At 38.7% G+C, this 23,112-nt stretch overlaps 2 protein-coding genes across 6 annotated transcripts in view; both read left to right on the top strand.

Moving 5' to 3' along the window:
• Positions 1 to 116: 116 nt before the first annotated feature.
• LOC144199432 (serine incorporator 2-like) lies at positions 117 to 5,613 on the top strand. Its single transcript, XM_077721071.1, has 11 exons — positions 117 to 238; positions 651 to 834; positions 1,466 to 1,627; positions 1,723 to 1,910; positions 2,014 to 2,093; positions 2,175 to 2,312; positions 2,412 to 2,581; positions 2,746 to 2,836; positions 3,028 to 3,178; positions 3,340 to 3,546; positions 3,942 to 5,613. The coding sequence occupies exons 2-11, from the start codon at positions 796 to 798 to the stop codon at positions 4,078 to 4,080; spliced, it is 1,365 nt and encodes a 454-aa protein (XP_077577197.1). The 5' UTR covers positions 117 to 238; positions 651 to 795; the 3' UTR covers positions 4,081 to 5,613.
• Positions 5,614 to 8,701: 3,088 nt separating this feature from the next.
• hivep3b (HIVEP zinc finger 3b) overlaps positions 8,702 to 23,112 on the top strand; it is a 33,157-nt gene continuing 18,746 nt past the window's right edge. For 2 of the 5 annotated variants that reach the window (XM_077721053.1, XM_077721056.1), the window contains exons 1-2: positions 8,703 to 9,007; positions 10,165 to 10,315. The gene's annotated coding sequence lies outside the window, so the exon portion shown is untranslated. Of the gene's footprint in view, positions 9,008 to 10,164; positions 10,316 to 23,112 lie in introns of all 5 variants that reach the window. The other 3 variants (XM_077721055.1, XM_077721052.1, XM_077721057.1) reach the window with 2 other exon arrangements.

The following is a 23,112-nucleotide window of genomic DNA, read 5'->3' on the forward strand; positions in this document are numbered from 1 at the left end:
ATCTATGAACGCATGGGCGTGACCGTGTGACATCACAAATTCTAATAATACTTTGTAATAAAGGCAACGAAATTTTCCAAATCGGTTCACACAGTAGTGGATTAATTCAATTCCATATTTGCATGCGTTCTACTTTACATACTCAAGAATGTATTTGTGTGTTTCTTTAGTGTCTATACCAGGGATGGGCTTCCAAACAGAAGCAAAAAGCCCCTATTTTAAGGCATTTCTGTCTTAAGTAAGTATATAAATGTAGCAAAGTTCAAAGTTAGAATGTTTTGACTTTTTTTTAATTTTGTTCAGCAAAGTTTAGTTGATCATTGCTGATAGAACTGTGTTTGTACCCAATAGTGTGTACTATTGATAACAATCTTAATAATTAAAAATGCACGTTTTTTCTGTGCTCAAGTCCAAGCTTCCTTTTATTATTCAATAAATTGTAATATGAATAATAGCCCACTTCTTCATTAAGTCGTTTCTAATGCAATGGTATGCATATGAGCCCACTGATATTGTGAGTGCAAAGAGTCAGAGTTTTGGTGCTATTCCACTAGTTTTGATCACAGCACTACTATATATAATATATATTTATTCTTATTTATTTATCTGTATTGCTAGTTTACTCCAAGTTTTTGAAATCCCACCACTAGATGGCGATGTTTAGCCCAACACTGTCTGCCATCCACCCAGCAGGAACTAAATAAAAAAGACATTTGCCCAGTTTGTCAGCTGACTGTTTCGCACGGAAGACGGCAAGAAAGAATATTCAGCTAAGTTCAACATTTTGATGCCATCATGGGGGCATGTATGGCACTGTGTTCGTTAGCCAGCTGTGTAAGTATATCGTCCCAATTTCGGGCACTTTTTAAACATGTTTCCGATTAAACGCCTGGAAAAACACCTGGCCAGATGGTAAACGCCATCGAATACCTACTAAAATCGAGTTCTGTATCATCACGTTAAGATCATTTCTGTGGCTGTGGGTGTTTAAATAATCTATCATTGTAAACAACACCAATCTAACGACGTGTTCCCCAGGAATTTACCCGAGCAAGCTAACTCGTTTATATGTCTTGTTAGGCTTTGCTGCTTCTATATTCTAAATTATTTTCGTCTCTGATGTGTTTTGAAGAACAGCGATATTTAATATTTAAATAAACGCACCCAGTATCGTTGATCGTTTACCGTTTTGAGCAAACTTTCTTTGTGTAAATGTTCAAATGAGGTCGTTCTAACAGCCACCAGGTGGCGACATACCGAGTTCTTAAACCTAGTATAATCTCAGTGAGTCAGGAAGGAATTAATCAAAACCTATAATATCAATGATTAATGTCACTCAAATGATCTGTATATTTACACGATGGTTTTATAGAAATTAACACCTTGTTCCACAACACATTGAATCAAATTGAGCTGTCAAAGGTTAAACTTGAGTTGTCTTGTGCTTTGTCTCCATTCCCCACAGGCTTCTTGTCTTTGTGGTTCGGCGCCATGTTTGCTGTGTGGATGCTGTCCCTCCTCCAATAACTCCACAGTTACACGACTGGTTTTCAGCTTCTTTTTATTCTTGGGGACATTGGTGTCTGCCATCATGATCCTTCCTGGAATGGAAACTCAGCTGCGCAAAGTGAGATTTTGTTGTTGTTTGAATCAATTACTCATTTACTATCAAAATGTATTTAAACGAGATTAATTGATTTTATTTAATTTTGGATTTTCCAGATCCCTGGATTCTGCCAAGGTGGAAGTACTATTCCTGGCATTGAAAACCAGTTCGACTGTGATTTCATCTTGGGCTACAAATCTGTGTACCGCATGTGCTTTGCCATGACCTGCTTCTTTTTTCTCTTCTTCCTCATCATGATTCGTGTTAAAAGCAGCAAAGACCCTCGTGCAGCTCTTCAAAATGGGTAAATACATATTTTTTAGACTCTATATTTGTATATGAGTTTGTGTGGTTCACTTTTATATGGTGCGTTGCTAAATGTCTGTGTTTAACTGTCTACTTTTCAGATTCTGGTTTTTTAAATTTCTAATCCTTGTCGGAATTACCGTGGGAGCCTTTTTCATCCATGATCCAACATTCAATATTGGTGCGAACAAAATGGATTTCTAATTTACTATTTATTTTTGGTGGTGTTGTGAGCTGTTTCCATTTCTTTTTATCTTCACAGTGTGGTACTATTTTGGACTAGTGGGCTCCATCCTCTTCATTATCATCCAACTCATTCTCCTCATTGACTTTGCTCACTCCTGGAACAAAGCGTGGGTAGAAAATGCTGAAAATAATGACAACAAATGCTGGTATGCAGGTATTGCATCATTTTTTATGGTATTTTTTGTCACTTGAATCCAGTTATGCAAATGTATGTAAACATTTATTGACATATATTTTAATGTGTAATTCCCAGGCCTGCTTACTTTCACAACCCTCAACTACGCCCTAGCTTTTAGTGCTGTCGTGCTGTTTTATGTGTACTACACGCAACCTGATGACTGCACAGAACACAAGGTTGTCATTAGCCTGAATTTTCTCTTCTGCATCATCATCTCTATTGTCTCCATACTCCCCAAAGTTCAGGTAAGTTTCTTCTTTAAAATGCATCTCCTTCTGCCAGTTATTTGTCTCCAAATGCGCAGTGTAAATCTCATTGTTATTTAGAAAACATTTAAAAGCAAAATGCTGGTTTAACAAATTGTTTTCTTTACTCATCTAAGAAAAATAGTAAATTATATTATTTTCAGGAAGCCCAACCTCACTCTGGGCTGCTGCAGGCGTCTATCATCTCCCTCTACACCATGTATGTCACTTGGTCAGCTATGACCAACAATCCAAGTGAGTCATTGACACTTGTATTATTATGATTGTTTCAGTTTTTAAGAAAGTATTTCCGACTTTGAGGCCGTGGCTCAATAAGAAATGTTAAAAAATTCCCCTTCAATATTGAAAATGACCCCGTTCTTTATGAAGTCCATAAATGTAGTATTTGTACTCAAGGTGTATTTGTGTGTGTCCTGATGTCATAGATCGCAAATGCAACCCTAGCCTGTTGAGTCTATTAACGAATGTCAGCTCCTCCACACCCACCGACGAACCCAACCCAGGCTATTTGCAGTTATGGGATGCTCAGAGCATTGTTGGTTTGGTCCTCTTCTTCTTGTGCACCCTCTATGCCAGGTGAGTTTTAAGAGAGTGGCACCTAGGTGATCATAAAGAAGATTCTGATATCACATCAAAAACTGCAAAAAAACCAGAAGCTCACAATATGAATTTGACCTGTTTAATGCAATCACAAATTCCAAAATGATTCCAGTGTGCTTATTTTTCTTGTGGCCCAGCATTCGGTCATCCAGCAATACACAGGTCAACAAATTGCTGCAGACAGAGGAGGGCAATGGAGACAGTGGAGATGTTGTGTTAGACGACGGTGTACGCCGGGCTGTGGACAATGAAGAGGACGGGGTCACTTATAACTACTCGGCCTTCCACTTTCACCTGGCTCTAGCCTCCCTCTACATCATGATGACCCTAACCAACTGGTACTAGTAAGTATCACTTGCAAAAGACATGGCTACATGAGTAATTGATCACCCAGACTGTTTCACAAAAAAATTTCGCCCTCCATTTTCTGCTGAATAAGTTATTTTTCTACAATTTCTGTTTGCTGTTACCAAATCTGCCATCAGTTTTCTTCTATATGCTTCTTTTTTATGCAATTCGCTTTTTTAACATTCTTGTATCATTACACATTCATATCCCTATACATTTTTATTACCACCCAAAGTTATTGTGCCTAAAATACTGACCACCAGAGGGTGCACAAATTTTTTGTCTTCAACTGGTGCTAATTTAAACTGAGCACCACTTTTGACACTGCATTTACATAATGCATGAATTCGGGAATTGACTTCATAGTGCCTTTTTTTCCCCCCTCTCACAGTCCCAACACCAGCACTCAACTCATGCAAAACAGCATGCCTGCCGTATGGGTAAAAGTGTGCTCCAGCTGGCTCGGCCTCAGTCTCTATCTGTGGACTCTCGTCGCCCCCCTCTGCTTTACCGACAGAGATTTCAGCTGAGCTGCAGGTCCTTTTTATTTTTCAATTGCTTTTATGCTTTTGTGGTGTGCTTTAGAGATTCAAAGGGCCACAAATTGAATGGAAATATACAGGAAACCCATTTCAATTTTTTTTGCCTTTTCCATTGTGATAATCAACTGCATATATTGGCCCAGGTTAATGAGAGCTTAAGCCAAAAGGAGTTGTTGTGTTTATTCATTACTCACCTTACTGGGACAACTCCTGCCCCCTGATTGGGTGTGACCTTGTGAGCTGTTTTTTTCCCTTTATGCTGAACTTTAGTTACCTGACAATCAGAGAGGCAGTTTTTTTAGTGTCATGCTTAAGAACAACCACCAGATTTCCAATTATCCACGTCTGGATTCCTCTCCCCTTTTGATTATTTACTTCTGGGGGCAACGGGGGGAAACCTCCTTTCGAGCCTCAGCGAGAAAGGAGTGCAAAAATGAGATAAGAATAAAATGGCACACCCCACACCTCATGACGAGGGTTTCCTATTGCAACACAACTATATGAAAGCACAGCATTACACACCCGGAAGACTAACATAGCACTTATTTAACATCAAACCTTCCTCGTCAAGGTTATATAGCCATGTTGTAACACCTTCTTCATATCTGACTGTGTTTGGCCTTGTCGACCATGCTAAACCATCTGTACCTGTATAGCAACAACCAGGAAAACGTATTGATCTTTGGCAAAATGCCTTCTTCTTTTGATTCAAAACCGGACTCCCTGTGTTGATGCATATGTCATTTTCAACAATTTACTCTGCAATATGCAAATCAAAAACCAGTTTAAAAGCATGATCTTGCTCTACTGCTTTGCTGGTGGATAAAGTTGTTGCGTTCATACAGTTGTGGTTAGCCACATTTTACTCTGAATTACATTTATTATTGCTTTTTTTTTTAAATCCCAATATGTAGGTTGCAGTGTTTCTTTTTATCAAATCAAAAAACAAATATATTTGACATTTGAGCAATCTAAAAATAAACCTATACTGAAATGCCAAAATTAGCGTAATTGTACTTTCTACGCCATAGAAAAGCAGTTTTTTTGTCCAGCGCTATACAATGCCGGCTTGTATAGTAGAGGAATTAATATTTTATTTTGTAAATTAATCATTTCAAAACAACCAAATTAATTGTTATAACCTCCCACACAACACTGATTGTCTAGTCTAGTGAATGTGAAGTGTATATTCTATTAGTCATTTGTGAGCTATTTTATTCCAATGGTCATTTCAGCCCCCACACAAAACAATCAAGTGTCTTGTTTAAAAAAAAAAAAGTGTTGCACCTGATCCTTTTTATATTGAATTTGATTTCTATGTTTTTTTTTAACTTTTTTTGTTTTCTGATTTATGGATATTAACAAATTGCTCGTGCCCATGCACCATATAAAGTGCCTTCTACTTCTAATTTCATTAAAAATTGTGGATACTGATATCTGCTTGTGTGCTACCAGACATAAAAAAGCCTATGTATTGTACGTTTTGGTTTTATTACAAATTAAAATCTTTAAGCCACTACATTCTAATGTATCTAATCCATTTATATACAATTACTCCAGTTATCACTAGCTCTTGTCCATCAGTGATTCACTTGTGGGTTTAACTGATTCTTTTAAAAGCCCCCTTATCTTTGCCTTAAAATTGATATAAGTGTGCTTGCTTTTAGATTCAGATTGGTGTCATGATGTGTTACCAAGTGTCAAATTTAATCTCTGAACATGCAGGCATTGTTTTAGATTCTTTGGTGATATTTCCATTTTGCCTGACTGGAAGGAAAGTTCCTGTTAGTTTTGGCTGCCATAATGGTGGTGCACTTGTAAAAAAAACTGAAGTTGTGCATGACACCCTCCCTTTTGCTGGCTTACTTCACAGCAACTTTAAACAACACCACCCATGCTTAATCCTTATGTGTTCTGACTACTGAGATCATCACACTTCAACTAATTTCCTATTGTGATATATAAAGGGAACAATTTTGGGATGGCAGCCGTTTTGTAAAAAAAAAAATCCAACCCTCACAAAGATAATGCTTGGTTTTGATGGTCTTTGGTCACAGCGATAGTCCATTTCTTTATTGAAGCTAATGCAGCAGTTAATTTAAATGGCTGTGAATGAGAGAACATGCATAATTTAAAATGTAGAGTACAACCACTGAAAGATTTTAAATCATGTAGTTGTCACAAGGTCTCTCCAAAGGACTGAAATGGTAAAACACATCATTTTAACTACTGTTTTACATAAAAGGTAAGCGAGAGTATGTGCTTCTTTTTTTGTGTTGAACTCTTCACCCTCTCCATGTCCTTGCATTAGCTGGCTATGAAGCAGGAACAATCGGTGTTTTTCAGACTGGAAATCCTGTCTTGTCCGCTTTCAACAGTGCACTTCATTCATATTGGCATGACACGCGGGTACAAGACTGGATCAGAAGCTCTTTTAACTCTTCCACAGGCATTATGGGCAAAAGTGTAGCTATTGTAGTAAACAAACCCAGGAAAATCCTAACACAAAAAACAGAGCCCAGATGTTTAAATGTTCAAGTGTCTAACCTTAACATATTTATTTATTCTTGTTTCCTTTTGTAATAGAATCAGAACATCCATAACTTTCAATAATCCTTTGCTCTTGAAATATAAGTACCTCTTTATACAGTCAATGGTAGTTTGTGATGGAATAACTCAGTCATAAATTAATCGTATTTCCACTCTTACAGGCTTAATCATTCTCATGGAAAAATGTATGTAACTCATAAATCTTAGCTTCACTTCCTCTGTTATCTGACACAATTTGTTGCTGTAATATGAGATCAGGAGTTGCAACGTGCTAATTATTATGGACCACTTAGTGTAGCATTAGTTTGTTTGGTGTCATGGGATTTTTACTTGCAGATCCACTTGGAGCTCAGGTTTTCCCTGACCTCAATCTTCACTTCTACCATGATGTAAACATTAGGCAGTGTGGTATTTCTTTTTTTTTCTTCCTGTTTTTCTTTTACAATCTTCATAAAAAAGTGGACAATGACCTGATGTAAGACTGTACCAGTGGACAAGACTTAACTACATTTCCTTTTTATGCATGCGAGTCAAGTCTGAGTCACCCTATTTTGTTGATCTGATGATACCGAGTCATGATCCAATACCTCAGATATGTATTATCAGAGGGAAAAAAATGTGTAAATGATTGTCTCTACAAATCCCCAATGACTTACTGGTGACCAGTCTAGGGTGTTTCGTCCAATGTGTGAAATGTAAATAACTGGAAAAAGTTCCTCTCAACAATTTTTCAATTATTGGTTTTCTTTAACTTGGCATTCCCTGGCTGTGATTGTTATTAGGACTCCAAGTATGCATGCAAGACCCCACCAACTCCACATGTACACAAACACACACACATGCATACACACCCACACACCTCAACACCCCCCTCAACCTCCACAGCTCAGAGGCGCAGCTGATGCAGTTATATAAGTCAGTGCAGCCGGCGTCTGCTGTGAGCCAAATGCCAAGCCAGTCTGGTTACATAAGCCGGTCAGAGTCATATTGTAGCATGCAGTAGGGAACACTCGCCGCGTCTTCCTGCACGCCTCCCATCGCCTCCTCTTGTCTCTCACTTCCTCCCACACATCTTTCCTTTTTTTCCTCTCCCATTTTTCTAAACAATTCAACTCTCTCCAAGCCTTACACAGTTGCTTTCCTGTCTTGGCACAATGGTTAAGTACTGGGAATAAAGAGAAACCAACTGTAGAGATGTCGCTGACATTACATTGTAAAAAGTATATATCATGGCATGATAAAGTTTGGTCGCTCCTGATGATTTTCAACTTTTTCCACCCTAATTCAATTGTCGACAATTGTGTTTAAATATATCATATAGTGCACAAAGTGGCACTTATGAATTAATCGGTTACAAAAGTATTTTTTGTTTTTGTGAGTTTTACATTAATCAACATCATTGATTCCAGTCTTTAACACTACCCCAATACAAGTGTAAACGTTTTGTATAAAATAAATAACCTCCATGTTATATATTTTGGAGTCATAGTTTAGCGTTACACCAGGGGTGGCCTACTCCTGTCCTCGAGAGCCCCTATCTGTCCTGTTTTCCATACCTCCCTCCTTTACCACACCTGAATCAAATGATCAACTCATCAGCAAGCTGTCCACAAGCTTGATACCAATCTCGATTATTTGATTCAGGTTTGTTGATGGAGGGAGACATAGAAAACAGACTGGATTGGGACTCTCGAGGACCAGACTTGGCCACCCCTGCTTTAACCAATGAGATTTCTGCAGAAAACAAGAAGCACCTGTCCCCTGATTGTACTTGTAGAACACCAGACTGGTGAAAAGTTGTCCTCTTTAAGGGTTGGAATGGAAACCCGCACCCATTGCGGCCCTTTGTGGAATAGTTTGCCCACCCCTGATATAGATACACATGTATATAGAGAGGATAACGTATTTTTCTCTTTAAATAGGCTTATTTCGCTTTACATCCGTTCATTATAGCCAATTAAGTTAATTAAATTCCGTATGATTGGTATAAATTGTCCCACTCAGTCGCTCCTTGTCGCTCATGGCTATTCATGAGGTGGGCGTGACCGGGCCAGCCCACTGGAGGAGGCTGAGAGGGGGGCGGTGCCCACCGGACCTGCCGTGCGGGGTGGTGCGGAGCCACCGAGTGTGTTCTGCGTAATGTTGTTTTGTTGTGGCCAGCAGCTGAATGTGGATCCGCCGTCTTTCTTGACACCACGGCGGGGAGCCCCGTGACCCCCCTCGACCCTCCTTCCTTCCCTCCCTCTGCAAACAGCCGTGGGCTCGCAAAGCGACTCCATCCGTCGCATCCCAATCCAGGAAATGCGGACTGCTGGCCCGTTCGCCACCGGATAAATGGCTGCAGCGCTCGTACAGTAGCAAACTGGTAAATATAAAGCCGTTAACACCGTTCTTGTGTGGATTTTGTCGCTATTATGTCAGGGGGGCTTGTCATGGTGGGTGTGAAGTTGCTGGTAGAATTACGTTGACGTTTCCACATGCGTGCAGTGACATGAAGTTGACTCGGTCGTTGTCTTGAACACAAAACGCGCTGTTAGAAAAATTTAATTATGATACGACTATTTTTTTCCAGTGAAGATGGGCACCGCAGAATATCCGATTTGGGCTTTTTAACCATTTAAACTGCTTCGACCTTAACATTTGCACTATATAGTGAAAGAGCCGTGCAATAGAATACAACCTCATTCGATCAGGGAGCGACCGTGGTTGCTAGTGGGTTCTAATGTAAACGCGTGAACTTATTTGTTGTGGGCTACACATAACACATGTCTACTGTATGACATCATACTTTGCTGCCCAGCTGATTTTGTGCTAGCCTTTTTTTTCCCAGTGCTAAAGGCTTATTCTCGTTGGATTATGTTAATAGACTTTGCTGAGATGTGTGCCATGTGAGGGGTTTGCCTTAAAACCTGGGCTCATATTTGTGGAAAAGCATCTGGCCACAGAGCAGGTGGATTACTGATGGGGTCTCCTCAGGCCACATCCGTTTTTCTTATTGTTATTATTGTGTTTTTCTTATAACTATTACTAAAAGAATAATATTTATTCTGTGAAATCATAATTGTCCTCCAATGGTGATACATTTTTGCATAGATCAGGTGCCTTTTGGTTTGTTTATTTTAAATTTCTGTCCTAAATGAATCATTGCACACATTTTGCATAATCAAGAAACAGCCCATGGAAAAGTATCAAAAAATGGATATAATATATAGTAGTGTATTATTACATGACTTGTTGGAAAAGATTTAAATAATTTTTCCATAGCAATCCTGACAAGGTGGACAAGTGGTTAGCGCATTGGCAGGCATCAGAATTCTGAGATCGAGGGTTCGATCCCAGCTACACACCTTCCTGTGTGTGTGGAAGTTCCATGTTCTCCCCGGGCATGTGTGGCTTTTCTCCGGGTACTCTAGTTTCCTCCTTCATCCCAAAAACATGCAGGGTTGGCTGGTTGACCACTCTAAACTGCCCCTAGGTATGACTGTGATAGTGAATGGTTGTCCGTCTCCTTGTGCTCTGCAGTTGGCTGGCCACCAATTCAGGGTGTCTCCCGCTTGGTGCCCATAGCTGGCTGGAATAGGCTCCAGCACCCTCTGCGACCCGTGTGAGGATAAGAGGTACAGAAAATGAATGAATACCTGAAGAGGGTACACAACAGCAGTCTGTTTTTAAGGTATTGTAAGGTCAAATTGATGATATTTTTTTCTAAACTGAGCAAGTGAGTGCTGAATCTCTGAGTTATAATTTGAAAGTATTTTGGTGTGTTTTTGTATGTTCGCCAGCCCTGGTGTAGTGGTTCACCTGCTTTATCAGGTTGCTTGATACTACTATTTTTGAATATGTAATACATACAGTATATGTAGGTTGGGAAAATATTTTTGACGATTTGACAGTAGGCAATTACTTGTGTGGGAATGGTACTCTCTGCTTAGATGCTTAAATTCATATTGCCAAGTCACAAACAGAGCTTCAGGAAGAATGTCCTTCCGACAGATAAGTTAAGACTAGCATTTTGGCAAGTCACATCACTTCACTACTTGTAGAAACAAATGAAGTATGCAAAGATAAGAAAACCACCTACTATGAAAAATGGAGTAGGCTTGGTCATGCTCTGAGGCTGCTTTACAACATCTAACAAAGAGTGTCCTTGGTTTTAAATCGTAATTATCAAACCTTTATTAAACAAAATCGGATTCAAACCTGCAGGTAACGTCCACCAACAAGGATGAACACAAGAGTTAAAAAAAATGATCAAAAATGTAAAAAAATAATTGGTTGGAATGCTAAGATAAGAACAAACTATGGTCTGAAGAATTGGAATGAATGAAAACATGCATCACCATTCAGAAACTTGCAACAGTTTGAGCCAATGGCATGCAGAGTATCCATGAAATGGGGCCAGAGACCCGTTGAGGGCCACAAATGTAATTGGTTACAGTTCTTGCCTAAAAAAAAAATGTGCAGCAAATATATGAAGTGAACATTAGTTAATATCCTACGTAGTTAATGACAACTTCTGAGTTCCATGAATTTGGCCATTGTAATTTTTATTCTTGTGAAGAAGCAAACCAAAATATTTTTCCAAATGATACAGATGTTTTCCCATGCATTTTTGTGTAAATGCCAGTCATGGGTTTACCACTGTGGTATACCTCCTCACCTCTGTTCTCTAAACGACTGTACAGAAATTCAGCACAGTATCAGGCCACAGCGGTGAAGGGGGATGAGTGGAGAAAGTCCAATATGCAATTATTTCTTATTGAATCAGCACAAAACGGCAAGCTCACGGTGTGTCGCGCTTGTCTGGATGGAGACCACTTGTGGTGCCGGCTGAAAAAAAAGTCGCAAACTCAGCAGGCGCTCATTGAGTGTGCTGCTCCATTTTTCCTTTTTTTTAGGGAGATGGGATGTGTTATTTGCTTTCATAATGTAGTAGAGGATTGAACATGATAATAAATGAATAAAATCTAGTATAATACCCTTTTTTGATCAGAGAATAATTGTTGGCTGGAGACAGAGCATGTGTGTATGTGTGCGTGTGTGACGACTTCGCTTTTAGGATGTCGGTTAACCACGTTTGTTCATATTTTGAGTTTTTAATAATACTGCCTGTGTGGGTACTGTCAGGATGAGCATCCGGCGTGAAACCAAATCCTTCATGTGAATCGACTGTTTTTGCTGTGGAGACTCCTGTGAGCAAAAGCCAAAAAGTCAGTCAGACTGTTAACTTATTTGAAAAAAATCAGATGGAGTCAGAAATAATCTTGAATATATATTGAAGTTCAAACTTTTTGTAACAGATTTTTAAAAATCACTTATTTGAGATTCAATAGCATCACTATCTGTCTGATGCCATATAAAAAAGAAGAACGGAGTGCATTCTTTGTGATTCGGCACTGAGTTCACGTGAGGTAACCTGAGGTGTTGCGGAATGTGTTGTTTTCTCAGAGGTCTGACTTATGGAAATTATGAATGGCTGCTATTCTCCTTCCTGAGTATTGTCTAGGTACACTTTAATAGGGCATCGTGTCTTCCAAATCTCTTTAGGAGCTGGTGAAGTTTGAAGCTCCCTGTCACTCTAAATCATTTGCCTTCATGTAAAATCTTATTTGGTTTTCCATGTGGAGCTGTGCAATATAAATTCTGTATATTCCTCAATTGTGTTTGGGAAAATACATTCTTGTTGATTTAAAACTGAATTATGCACAGACGTGGCAAAAATACTCTCACTCAGTGCTTTTGAAGAATTATAGACATGCCAGTTAAAGTATAGTGGAAGTATTGATTTAACTCTAATCCTTGCTATGTAATGCCTTATTTTGCTTGTTTTTAAATACCAACATAACATTACAGCAAGCAATTTATTTGTGGTCATGGCGTTACTATTTCTCACCAGTTTAAGCATTTCTTTTGCTCAATTGAAGATACAGTAAGCTGAAATAGCACTTTTTAATGTGTACTCATGTGGTTCAGACATTGGTTTAAATTGCCATCAGTTTTTTAGCCCTGCAGAGGGCAAAATATATGTTCTTGTTGGACTTATAATTAAACCCTTTTGAGACATGCTTTTCCTGGTTCTGAGTTGAGTATCTAGTAGACGTACACAATGATTTTGTTCAGACACAATGCAAGTAAAATACACCTTGGTCTGTTTGCAGGAGACTTAAGTCAGTGTGTACTGAATTTCTTTGCCTCCCACTGGTGCAACACTTAGATGCAAAAGTACACTTTTCTGCCAGTTGACACAGCAACAGTTTCACCTGGCATCCACTCACTCCTTCAGCACACTGACTCAACCTTGCAGGTGGCAACGTGTTGATAGAAGTACACCCAATGCCAAGATTAGACAGGTCGTGTGGAGTTCCTACTGCATCAGACCAACCCTTTTTGTAGAGATTTCCAGCTGTGATAGTCACTGATGGAAAGAGCATGAAAAGGTTTAGTACAAGTTTTTGTTTTTTTTATTTCACTCACGAAGAGAGTTTAGTTTTAATGTCACTTCTTTACTGGGTGTTAAACAGATGGCGTGTCTGTGAGACTGAAAGAAAAGTGAGCATGAGTGTTTGGTGACGGGCGGTCTGGCCTGCCTGAGTGATTACTCAAAGTACTGAACGTGCTTGCGTGTGTGAGCATGCCAGACGTTTTTGTTTTCTTTTACACAACATGCAACAACTATGCCAATGCTTTGCTAAAAGTAAAAGTGAAATGAAATTATAATATATATATATATATATATATATATTTTTTTTTACATTTACAAAAAAAATCCCAAATTTGAGGAGAGGGCATAATCCATAGGTAAAATCATGAGTATGCCAGTTTACCGATACCAAAGGGTTGTGAAAACATCTCATCTCATTTTCTGAACCGCTTTATCCTCATTAGGGGCATGGGGGTGCTGGAGCCTATCCCAGCTGACTCCAGGCCAGAGGCGGGGGACACCCAGTGTCGATGGCCAGGCGATCAGAAGGCACAAGGAGACAAAGGTCGACCATGCACCCATACCTAGGGGCAATTTAGAGTGTCCGTTCAGCCTACCATGCATGCTTTTGGAATGTGGGAGGAAACCGGAGTACCCGGAGGAAACCCACGTAAGCCCGAGGACAACAAAACTCCATACAGGTGGACGTGATCTGGATGTGAACCCAGCACCCCAGAGCTATGAGGCCGACGATGTGTGTGTGTATATGTATATGTATATATATATATATGTATATATATATATATATATATATATATATATATATATATATATATATATATATATATATATATATATATATATATATATATATATATATATATATATATATATATATATATATATATATATATATATATATATATATATATATATATATATATATATATATATATATATATATATATATATATATATATATATATATATATATATATATATATATATATATATATATATATATATATATATATATATATATATATATATATATATATATATATATATATGCATTTGTATATATGCACATGTATATATGTATATATGTATGACCTATATTTTTATGATTAGGGTCAGTGTGTGTGTTTTTGTTTCCAGCTCATGTCAGCAATATGCAGTAGACTAGTGAGGCAGCCTGGCCCTTCCTCATTTGTGCCAATTTCAGTTATGTAATGTTATGTGGACAAGCAGAACGTCAGCACTGGATCTCCCAAGTATGGGCAGGAGTGGTTCAATGAAAACGTCCTTTCACAAGGGTTAATCATTACATGCATCGTTGCTATTGCAGATTTGAAGGTTTGGTTTTATCCAATACTCGACGTAAGGTGCTTAGACACTGTAAGGTTGTTATGACTAGCACACAATGTGTCTGGCTTTTCCTCTACACACTTTATATTTTAATCTCCTCTGAGTATCAACTGTGGGCTTGTTTTGGGCATGTGTTGACTTCGGTAGTGGCGGGAGTTGTGTAATCGTGTGATTTTAAGCTTTTGTCCTTGTACACCACAGGTATGTAAAAGAAGGGCATGGTCAGAATGCCATTGTTGTGAATGAGGAGGCCAAGATCATGTAAGGTAATGATCATGTACTCGAAGACACTGTACACAATGAAGACAAAAGTTTTGAGTCACTTTCCCTGTACGTACACCTGCAGGAATGTTGACATGCTTCTGGCAAATTGAACTGGAATCACATTTTATTGCATCCCAGTCAATATTTTATAGGTTAACAGTTCTGAAATGTCAATAGATGAGTAAAACATTATGAACATTTATGGAGGTAGTTTCCATGGAAGGTCTTTGATGAGTAAAGGGAGATACCCTATTTAGTGTGTTTGTGTGTGTATTGATTAGCAATGCAGCACAGGGATTGTATTTCACCACTATCTTTTCTTTCAAATACTCACTCTTTTGTCTGCAGTGTTACATCAGACTGCCAGCTGCGTTTTTACTAATTACATTTAACCACACTGGGTTTTTGTAGCAGTGTAGATCTATGGCCAATGGCCATTGCTTGACAACATGTGACCATGCATATGGATGAGTGGATCGGGAGATGGAGCAGCCGCCCTCTCTTCTTTCCTTGTCTCAGCATATGTTTTAAGGTTTCCCCCGCAGGAACAAGGCCTTCAGGATTGCATGGGGATTTCTTCTATGCGGGAGTCTAAGAGGGGGCTTTTGGGAAGTACTTCTAGGCCTGCTCCACTTATGATGAGCTCATCTCACTCGTGTCCCCAAAAATTCCCCGCTTAGCTTGTGACTTAAGTACAGATTGTTTTTAGATTCCTTTTTTTACTTGGGGATATCAGGACAGTATTTAGTAGAATCCACTTTTTTTCTTTACTGATTTCACTAGAGATGGAAATTTCCTTGATAACCGATGGTAAACATAATTTTTCTCTATTATTTATAATATGTAACAATCTCTTTCTAATGCTTATATTTATCTGACTCCCCCCTTTATTTCCTGTTTCTCTGTCATTTGGTGAGTTATAAAAGGAAAATGTAAGCTTTTTGTATCGATCATACATGTTTTGTGATCTCACACAACATTAAATAATCCAAATACAAAATGCTATAAAAACCTGAAGGAGGACGGTGTGACTATGGGTGCCACACATACATTCGTCGAGACATTGTCTCTGCTGGCAAGCTGCACCTTACTTTGTCAGGTAAGGTCATTTAAAGATCACTTCACTTTAGAAGCTGTTAATTATGCACAAGTATGGGTGACTGTAATCACTGGCTAAGGTTATTTGCTCTTCAACTTATTTAAGGTTAAAACCCAACAGATTTGCAAAAGATTTTTGTTCTTCGAGGGTACAAAGATTAAATTGAAGTTCAACACAGAACACTTTATGTATAAGCCTACTGTTTTCCATCTAACCAAGCTGTGAACTGAGTAAATTGAGCCGATAAAAGTGGAGCAGGCGTTTAGTAGCCTATTCTGTTGTTTTTATCCAAACATTGTATTGAAGATTGTTTTGATCAACTGACAAAAGACCTGTGCCCAATGAATTGAGTTGTCTTTTGAGCTAAACTGTAGTAAAATATACCAGTGTTAGTTGATTAACATGTAGGCCAGCTGCCATAGGCAACAATGGCATGGAAACCAGAACAACAAAGCTTTAACGGATGTTTTTGGCCAGCATCGCCAACAGTGCACCAGTAAAAAAAAATATCCATTTTTATTTCTGATGATAAATCATTCGTTTTTCAATTGCAATTGCTATGCGGAAGCAAGAAGCACAAACTCTGTAAACAACTTCTAGAGTCAACAATCGTAAATGAGCTTCCATATCAGGGTTAATAGATCCTCTGTGTGGATGCGTCCTTTTTCTCCCAGTCATGAGGCTGTGTTAATGGTGCTACAGCCTCCGGTTTGAATTTTTACGGGAAAATATCATGTTATTTGGACTTACTTCCTCCTCTGACAGACTTTCATATTTGTATTTCAACACATCACATGATAAACACCTTTTTTCCATTGATTCATACGCCCTCTGCCGGCTCCTGTCTTCCCGTTACGTCAACGTTATTTTTAAAGTTATCCAAAACTGATAAATCATTGATTGTTTTCGTACAATTTCAATACTTCTGAATCTTTCGTGAGTCTTGATAGTTCGTTTTGAAATACTTCTTGAGAAGATTTTATCGTTAATTGGTGTGCAAAAATCTTTCCCATTGAGACTTTTAAAGAGCAATGCTGTTCTTTTCCATTTGATGCCATTTCACACCATTAGGTTTATTTTTACGACATGTGTTTATGTACACTGTACAAGTATGCCCCTACCTGTTTATATACATTAAATGCTTATGATGTTTTTGCTGATGCATCTATAATGCTGCCCCCAAAGTGAGTCGACCGTTTCAACTAATTGAAGGTCAATATTTGCTCGAGTGTTCCCTCAGACAACTTTCCTGGCATGGTCTAGACGGAACACAGGCTGTGCTCTGTGCTTCAGTAGAATCAGAGGGCCTGTCATATTCTTGGTCTTGCACTGCCAGACTAATCTGACTTCCCTAAATTTATGCCGTGAAAACATTGTGTTTTTTCCAAGAGGTATGGAAACTACCATTTTCAGTAGGATTTTTAGGATGTATTAGTTGAGGAAAGATGCGAAACCCAGTAGTCCACAAAAAAATGGGTCTTTGTCAGTCATATGTCAGTGAATTACTTCAACATCACTGAGTTAACCTCTGTCATATTGGTCACGTTCTTCTGATGGAATAACCTCTGAAAATGAATCAGGTTTTTTTTGTGATTAGTCAGCTGACCAAGCCAACATGGCCCTTCTTGCTACCTTAATGATTACAGCGACTTTTCTCAGTGGCATGACAACACAATATTGCAACTCCCCACAGACTCTCCTCCTTTCTTGCTCGAGCAAACCGCCAAAGTTGCTGACACATACTCGTTCATTGCGAAAGTGAGAAAATAAATAATTAATTAATTGGTGGGGGTTTATTTGGTGCCTGTCATGGGTCTTTATGTTTTTTCCATAGCAAGAGAGCAAATGTGGATGAGGTGGGAAAATTTATAAGGCTTATCAGCCAATATGGGCATATACATATTAGCTGAGTAATATTCGAGCATGTCTGTGTACAGATTTACACCTACGTTGTTTAAAAGTAAACTAGGTGTTAGGTTATTTTACTTTTCAGGAACAGCTATGACAAGGTCCTGCAAATTCTAAAAGGCTTTGTTAATGGGCTGTTGTACAAATTTTGGTACCTGCTGGAGTTTCAATGATGGATTACTGTTGGTCACTGGGAAATGCTGGTTATGATTCATTTTTGTTTTTGTCCCAATATCGCAAATCAGTCATGCATTGGTAAAAATACAACTTTCTATGTTCTTATTACCTAATTAATATTGCCTTTAAAAGGAATTTTTGATTTTGATACACTGCAGCATGACGCCTACCCCTGCCTTAATTGTTTTAAATTTGACTCTCTCAGCTCTGGACATCTGGTTTCTTCCCACATTCCTAAAGCATGTATCTTTTGTGAACCCAAAGAGCCCCTTTGTCCTAATATTAGTGACACATTTTGTATGTTTCCTGTAAATAGCCAGCTTCCTATAAAAATACATTTAAAAAATAAATAAATAAAATAAGCTAATAAAATTCATCTTTTAAAGATTATGATTGAAGTACAGTATATGTGGTGTAAAATAATTCCACTACATTGTAAAATATAAAGGCTTGTACACCTCTGTGAAAAGAACAAAGAATACTAAAAGAAGCTGTTCTTCAATCTAAGGTGTTTTCAATGATGTAAGCCTGCTGCCATTAACTACCAATAGTCAGCAGTCTTGTTGTTTGCACCCAGGTAGTCACAGAGTTATGCACTGTCAGCAACAACAAGGAGCAACCCCAGCTAGGTCACCGCAGAGCCTGAATATTCATCAGTTCTGCTTGTGCCATGTTCATACTCAGTGGAAACGTTTTCCCCTGGTCTTTACCCTCGAAGAGAGGTAAAGGCCTCTTGGCTGTATCTTTAGATTCATTTACCTTGGACAAAAGTATCCTTGGGGAAATTAGGAGCTCCTTGAATGTTACCTTGTGGAAGAATTAGCTCTCTAGACGCCTCTTCTCCGTTTGCTCTTGGTTTCTTTTTCTTCCTAACAGCCTCCTAACCAGCTACTATCTTTGCTCATAGGCATTCTTGGGGAATACACTATCTCAAGCAGCAGAGATGGTTTCCCGCTCTCTACCGTTGAGAAGGTGTCCATTACTGTGGGTGTGCCTAAATCACACAAGAGAGGGAGACCCAGATGAAATCTAATGAAAGATTGTGAGTTAGAAGAGTTGGATTGAGGGTTACTTGGTGTCTACATCTTCTCTATGAGTATGTCAGAAAGTTCCTAACACAGTCATTTGACATTGGCCAAAGCTTTGGCTCTGTCTTGCCAGTCTGGGAAAAGTTGGTGGAAAATACTATCAGGTGTTTTTTCTGAGAGTTTTAGGGACGATGAAGGTAAAGGTCTAGTGGACAGTGGTAAGGTCAGCCATGATGTATGGCTTAGGGACAGTAGCTCTGATGAAAAGATGAGGCGGAACCCTGCAGCTACAGTTATATCCAAAGCTGCATTATTTGATGCTGAAAATATCTTGTGCTAATGTTCCCTTCCTGCCAACCTTTGTAATTCACACTTTATTGCTTTTCTGTGCAACAACATTGTGATCAGATTATTCTTGGAGGGTGTGTTTTTCTTGACGTTGTGTAATTGTGTATTGTGTTGCATTGCTTTCCACGCTGTTAACATGTTTTCAAACGTGCCTTTTTTTTGACATTCACAAATACTGCATGCCTCTCTGCTGAGGCACAGCAGAATTCAAGTAAGAGGGCAGCTATTTATGTTTTCCTACGCCAATCATCTTTTAAGTATTCCCTCTTTGACTGTCATTCATTTTTAGTTGTGGCTGCCTCCAAATTACTTCAGTGGGTTTTTGTTAGGTTTTCAGTGACATACTTGAGCAAATATTTAGCAATTCATCAATTAGGTTTTACTTCCGGTGGGAAAGATAACTGCATGCCAGTTGGCTTGCACACATTAAGCCTTTTCACCAACATGTATGACTTGAGCTTTTCATTCAACCTATGTTAGCGGTGTACTAGAGCAGTTTAATAGAGTGTTGCTCCATCTAAATAGGTTTGAGGGCATTAAACATAAACAATTGTGGTGTTCGTCGCCATACATTTAAAAATGAAGATGTCCAACATTGTTTGATTTAGTAACATTGCTGTATTGTTGTTATTATTATTATAACATCAATTGACCTTGCTGATTTGGACTTTGGCAATTGATATCAAATCCTAACAAACCAAGTAATGCTTTAAATGGTGACCTTTCTAAACTCGTTTACTTACTTCATTTTGCATTCGCTAGACAGATTCTGCTGACCACAAAAGCTTGAAAACTTAATTTCCCTCGGGCTCACGTTATTACATTAACAAACTACATTTTCGATTAAATTGCTAATTTTACTGTCGTAATATACAGTACTCGTCTTGCTCAAGAATTTTAAGGCCCATTCTTTTGAAGGGAACGTTTTGGGCTTCAGGACAAATTGTCTGAAAGAGATGTAGTACATTGGTAATCACCAGGTAGAGAGGTAAATATAAGTATTTTTGTCTGTTGATCATTCAGGACTCTGGTGTATGGGGCTCAGCTTTCCAGTAGCAAATTGCTTCTCAGAATGAACGATGTGACTGCTGGACTATCAAATAAGTAATTCTGTCGGATGCAAAGATTATGGGCATGCTTTTTCTTACAGTCAAGCTTGTTGCTCTGCACTTGACAGACATAAGGCATCCACAGCCACCAGGCAAGTTTTACCAGGAAATCAATGGCCTTCGTCACCTAACGTACAGCAATACACTGTCTCACATTTCTTATTGTCCTCACAGTCACTTGTCATCTCACTGCATTCCTGCAATTTGCCCCTTTGAACACATTCCTATGTAAAGGATTTTTTTTTTCTTACAAATGATAAGGCAGCTCTGGCCTGATCCTGTTGCTGTTCAAAGAAGGTGTGCTTGCTGGCAGGGAAGAGCTGTAGCGAGTCGGGTTTCTCTTCACTGTCGGTTCATGTTGTGATGACAGCTGCAGGAATGCACCACTAATTCCCTTTATTTGAGTCATGTGGCCCTTCTGGCTCGATGATTACCTCAAGAAGTTACAACAAAGTGTGAATATTTTGTCATTCATGTTTATGCACTACATATGAGTGTTTTCAAAATGGTGGTGTCTTCCTGAGCAGTGAGTCGTCTCAAATTATCGTGGGGTGCAGATTTTCCTCCCAACCAAAGAAGACGATTCTCTTGCAAGTTTAATCAGTTGATTTCAGTCAGGTGCTCGCTTGTTTCATCAGAAACGTGAATGGTCCAACTGTCTGTGCTGTTTCAGTTGGCATGATGCCAAGCCCTCACATGCCCCTTTTTGGAATTGGTTTTATACCTGTGAATTAGGGAGTGGCTCAGTGGTTACTGCGTCAACCTCACAGTCGCGGAACTGGGTTCAAATATAGGTCAGTCCACCTGTGTGGAATTTGCATGTTCTCCCCAGGCCTGCGTTGGTTTTCTCTTGGTACTCCGGCTTACCTCCCAAATTCCAAAGACATCCAAAGTAGTTCCATTGAAAACTCTAATTTGCCCCTAGTGTGTGAGCATGAAAGGTTGTTTGTCTCGTTTTGCCTTGCGATTGGCTGGCCACCAATTAAAGATGTCCCTCGCCTCTGGCTTGAAGGCAGCTGGGATAAGCTCTAGCACCCCCGCGACCCTAGCGAGGATAAAGCGGTTCAGAAACTAAGATGAGTTCCGGAGCGCTGTGATTCAAAGGATTTTTTCATTTGTAAATGCTTGGAAGGTTTTTGGAGCCTTGTTACATAATTTACAGTAACTGCCAATACTTTTGCACTTCTACATGTTAGTACTAATAGCAAGAGAGAAATGTTATATAGTTTTGACTGTTTTCTGACCTCATGCACTATTTATATCCTTTCTGTTGTTTTCAAGCATGCTTTCCAAGTCTCATATATTCTCAAATATTCGCACACATCTCCACATTTTTTATGAGTACACATAAACGGGGGAGATTTGGCCACAGTGGCGGGACACGAGTATAAAGGTTGAAGAGGGGCTGACTGTGTGGTGTCCTGTGAGTGTCTAGTACAGGATGGCAACGAGCTAAAAGGCCAGTGGGGGCAAACGTAGGCGACGTGAGAGTAAACTGTAAACTGACATTCAGTCTGAATGGAGTGGTTTGTCACAGAGGTTAAGCCATTCCTCAGATCGACTTGGCCTCAACAAAATTTGGGCCTGTGCCCTTCCTTCCAAAACCAGGGTGAGGCAAGAGTGAGTTAGCGCTCATACATTGATTTAATCCATGTATCCAAATGTAATGTATTGGAGTTTGCACCTGTAGTATCTTTCATTTGCCGAAAACAAACTTTTAGTGTAGGCCTCAAAATTGAAGAAAAATAAGTGTGTAGGAAAAGTAAAGACAATTCAGACACCCCAGAAGTTCTGTGTCAGGGTTTGAAGTCTTTGTGTATATCACACTACATGAAGAAGACTAGTGAAGTGATCCGCAAGGCCTCAATAAAGAAGAAGAAGAAGAAAAAGCCCCTGAAGATTGCTTATCTACAATGCCTGTCTCACTGGCTACATTTGTGTAGACTAAGCAAAGTATTATTAAAAAAAAGGCTAAAAAGTTGCTACCCATCCATTTTAATATCAATAAAAATACACATTACGCGTTTTTAACTTCCACAAGTTATCACGGTTTGTTTTCAGTTGCAATAAAACAAAATGGCACAACCAGTAAAGTATAAAACTAATGTTATAACGGTACAAGAATGAGGTGAATATATTAAAACTACAAAACTGATGCTTGAACACCAGACAGCCCGCTTGATATACAAATATAATCTTCTTTCTCAGTTTTTTTCCAAAATGCTTGCAGTTTTAGTAATAGAACCACACAGAGGTTTGTACACTTGGTGGGCTTCCTCTTTAAATAGATTGTGTTTCTGTCACAACCCTAACACATATGGACACAGCACGTCGAGTTACTGGAATACCGCACCTCTGAAATAATCTGGCCTAAAAACCAAACAGAGGCACCCCTCTTCCAGCCTTTCCATATTTGCACATTTTGTTGCCTGTGTCTGCAATTTAAGGCACAAAGTCCCAAAATACACCATGGGTGCGACTGACTGTAATGCACTAACCCCTCACTGTTTCAAAAATGATATCTTGCGGTCTCTCCAAAACATCTTTAAATGATTTCTCGAAATTGTGATGTTGTTCTTCTGTAGTTGAAGAATCGAGACATTATTATACTATATAAATAAATAAATAAATAAATAAATAAATAAATAAAAATATATATATATATATATATATATATATATATATATATATATATATATATATATATATATATATATATATATATATATATATATATATATATATATA

The sequence above is a fragment of the Stigmatopora nigra genome, chromosome 7 (assembly GCF_051989575.1).
Source record: "Stigmatopora nigra isolate UIUO_SnigA chromosome 7, RoL_Snig_1.1, whole genome shotgun sequence".
NCBI lineage: Eukaryota > Metazoa > Chordata > Actinopteri > Syngnathiformes > Syngnathidae > Stigmatopora > Stigmatopora nigra.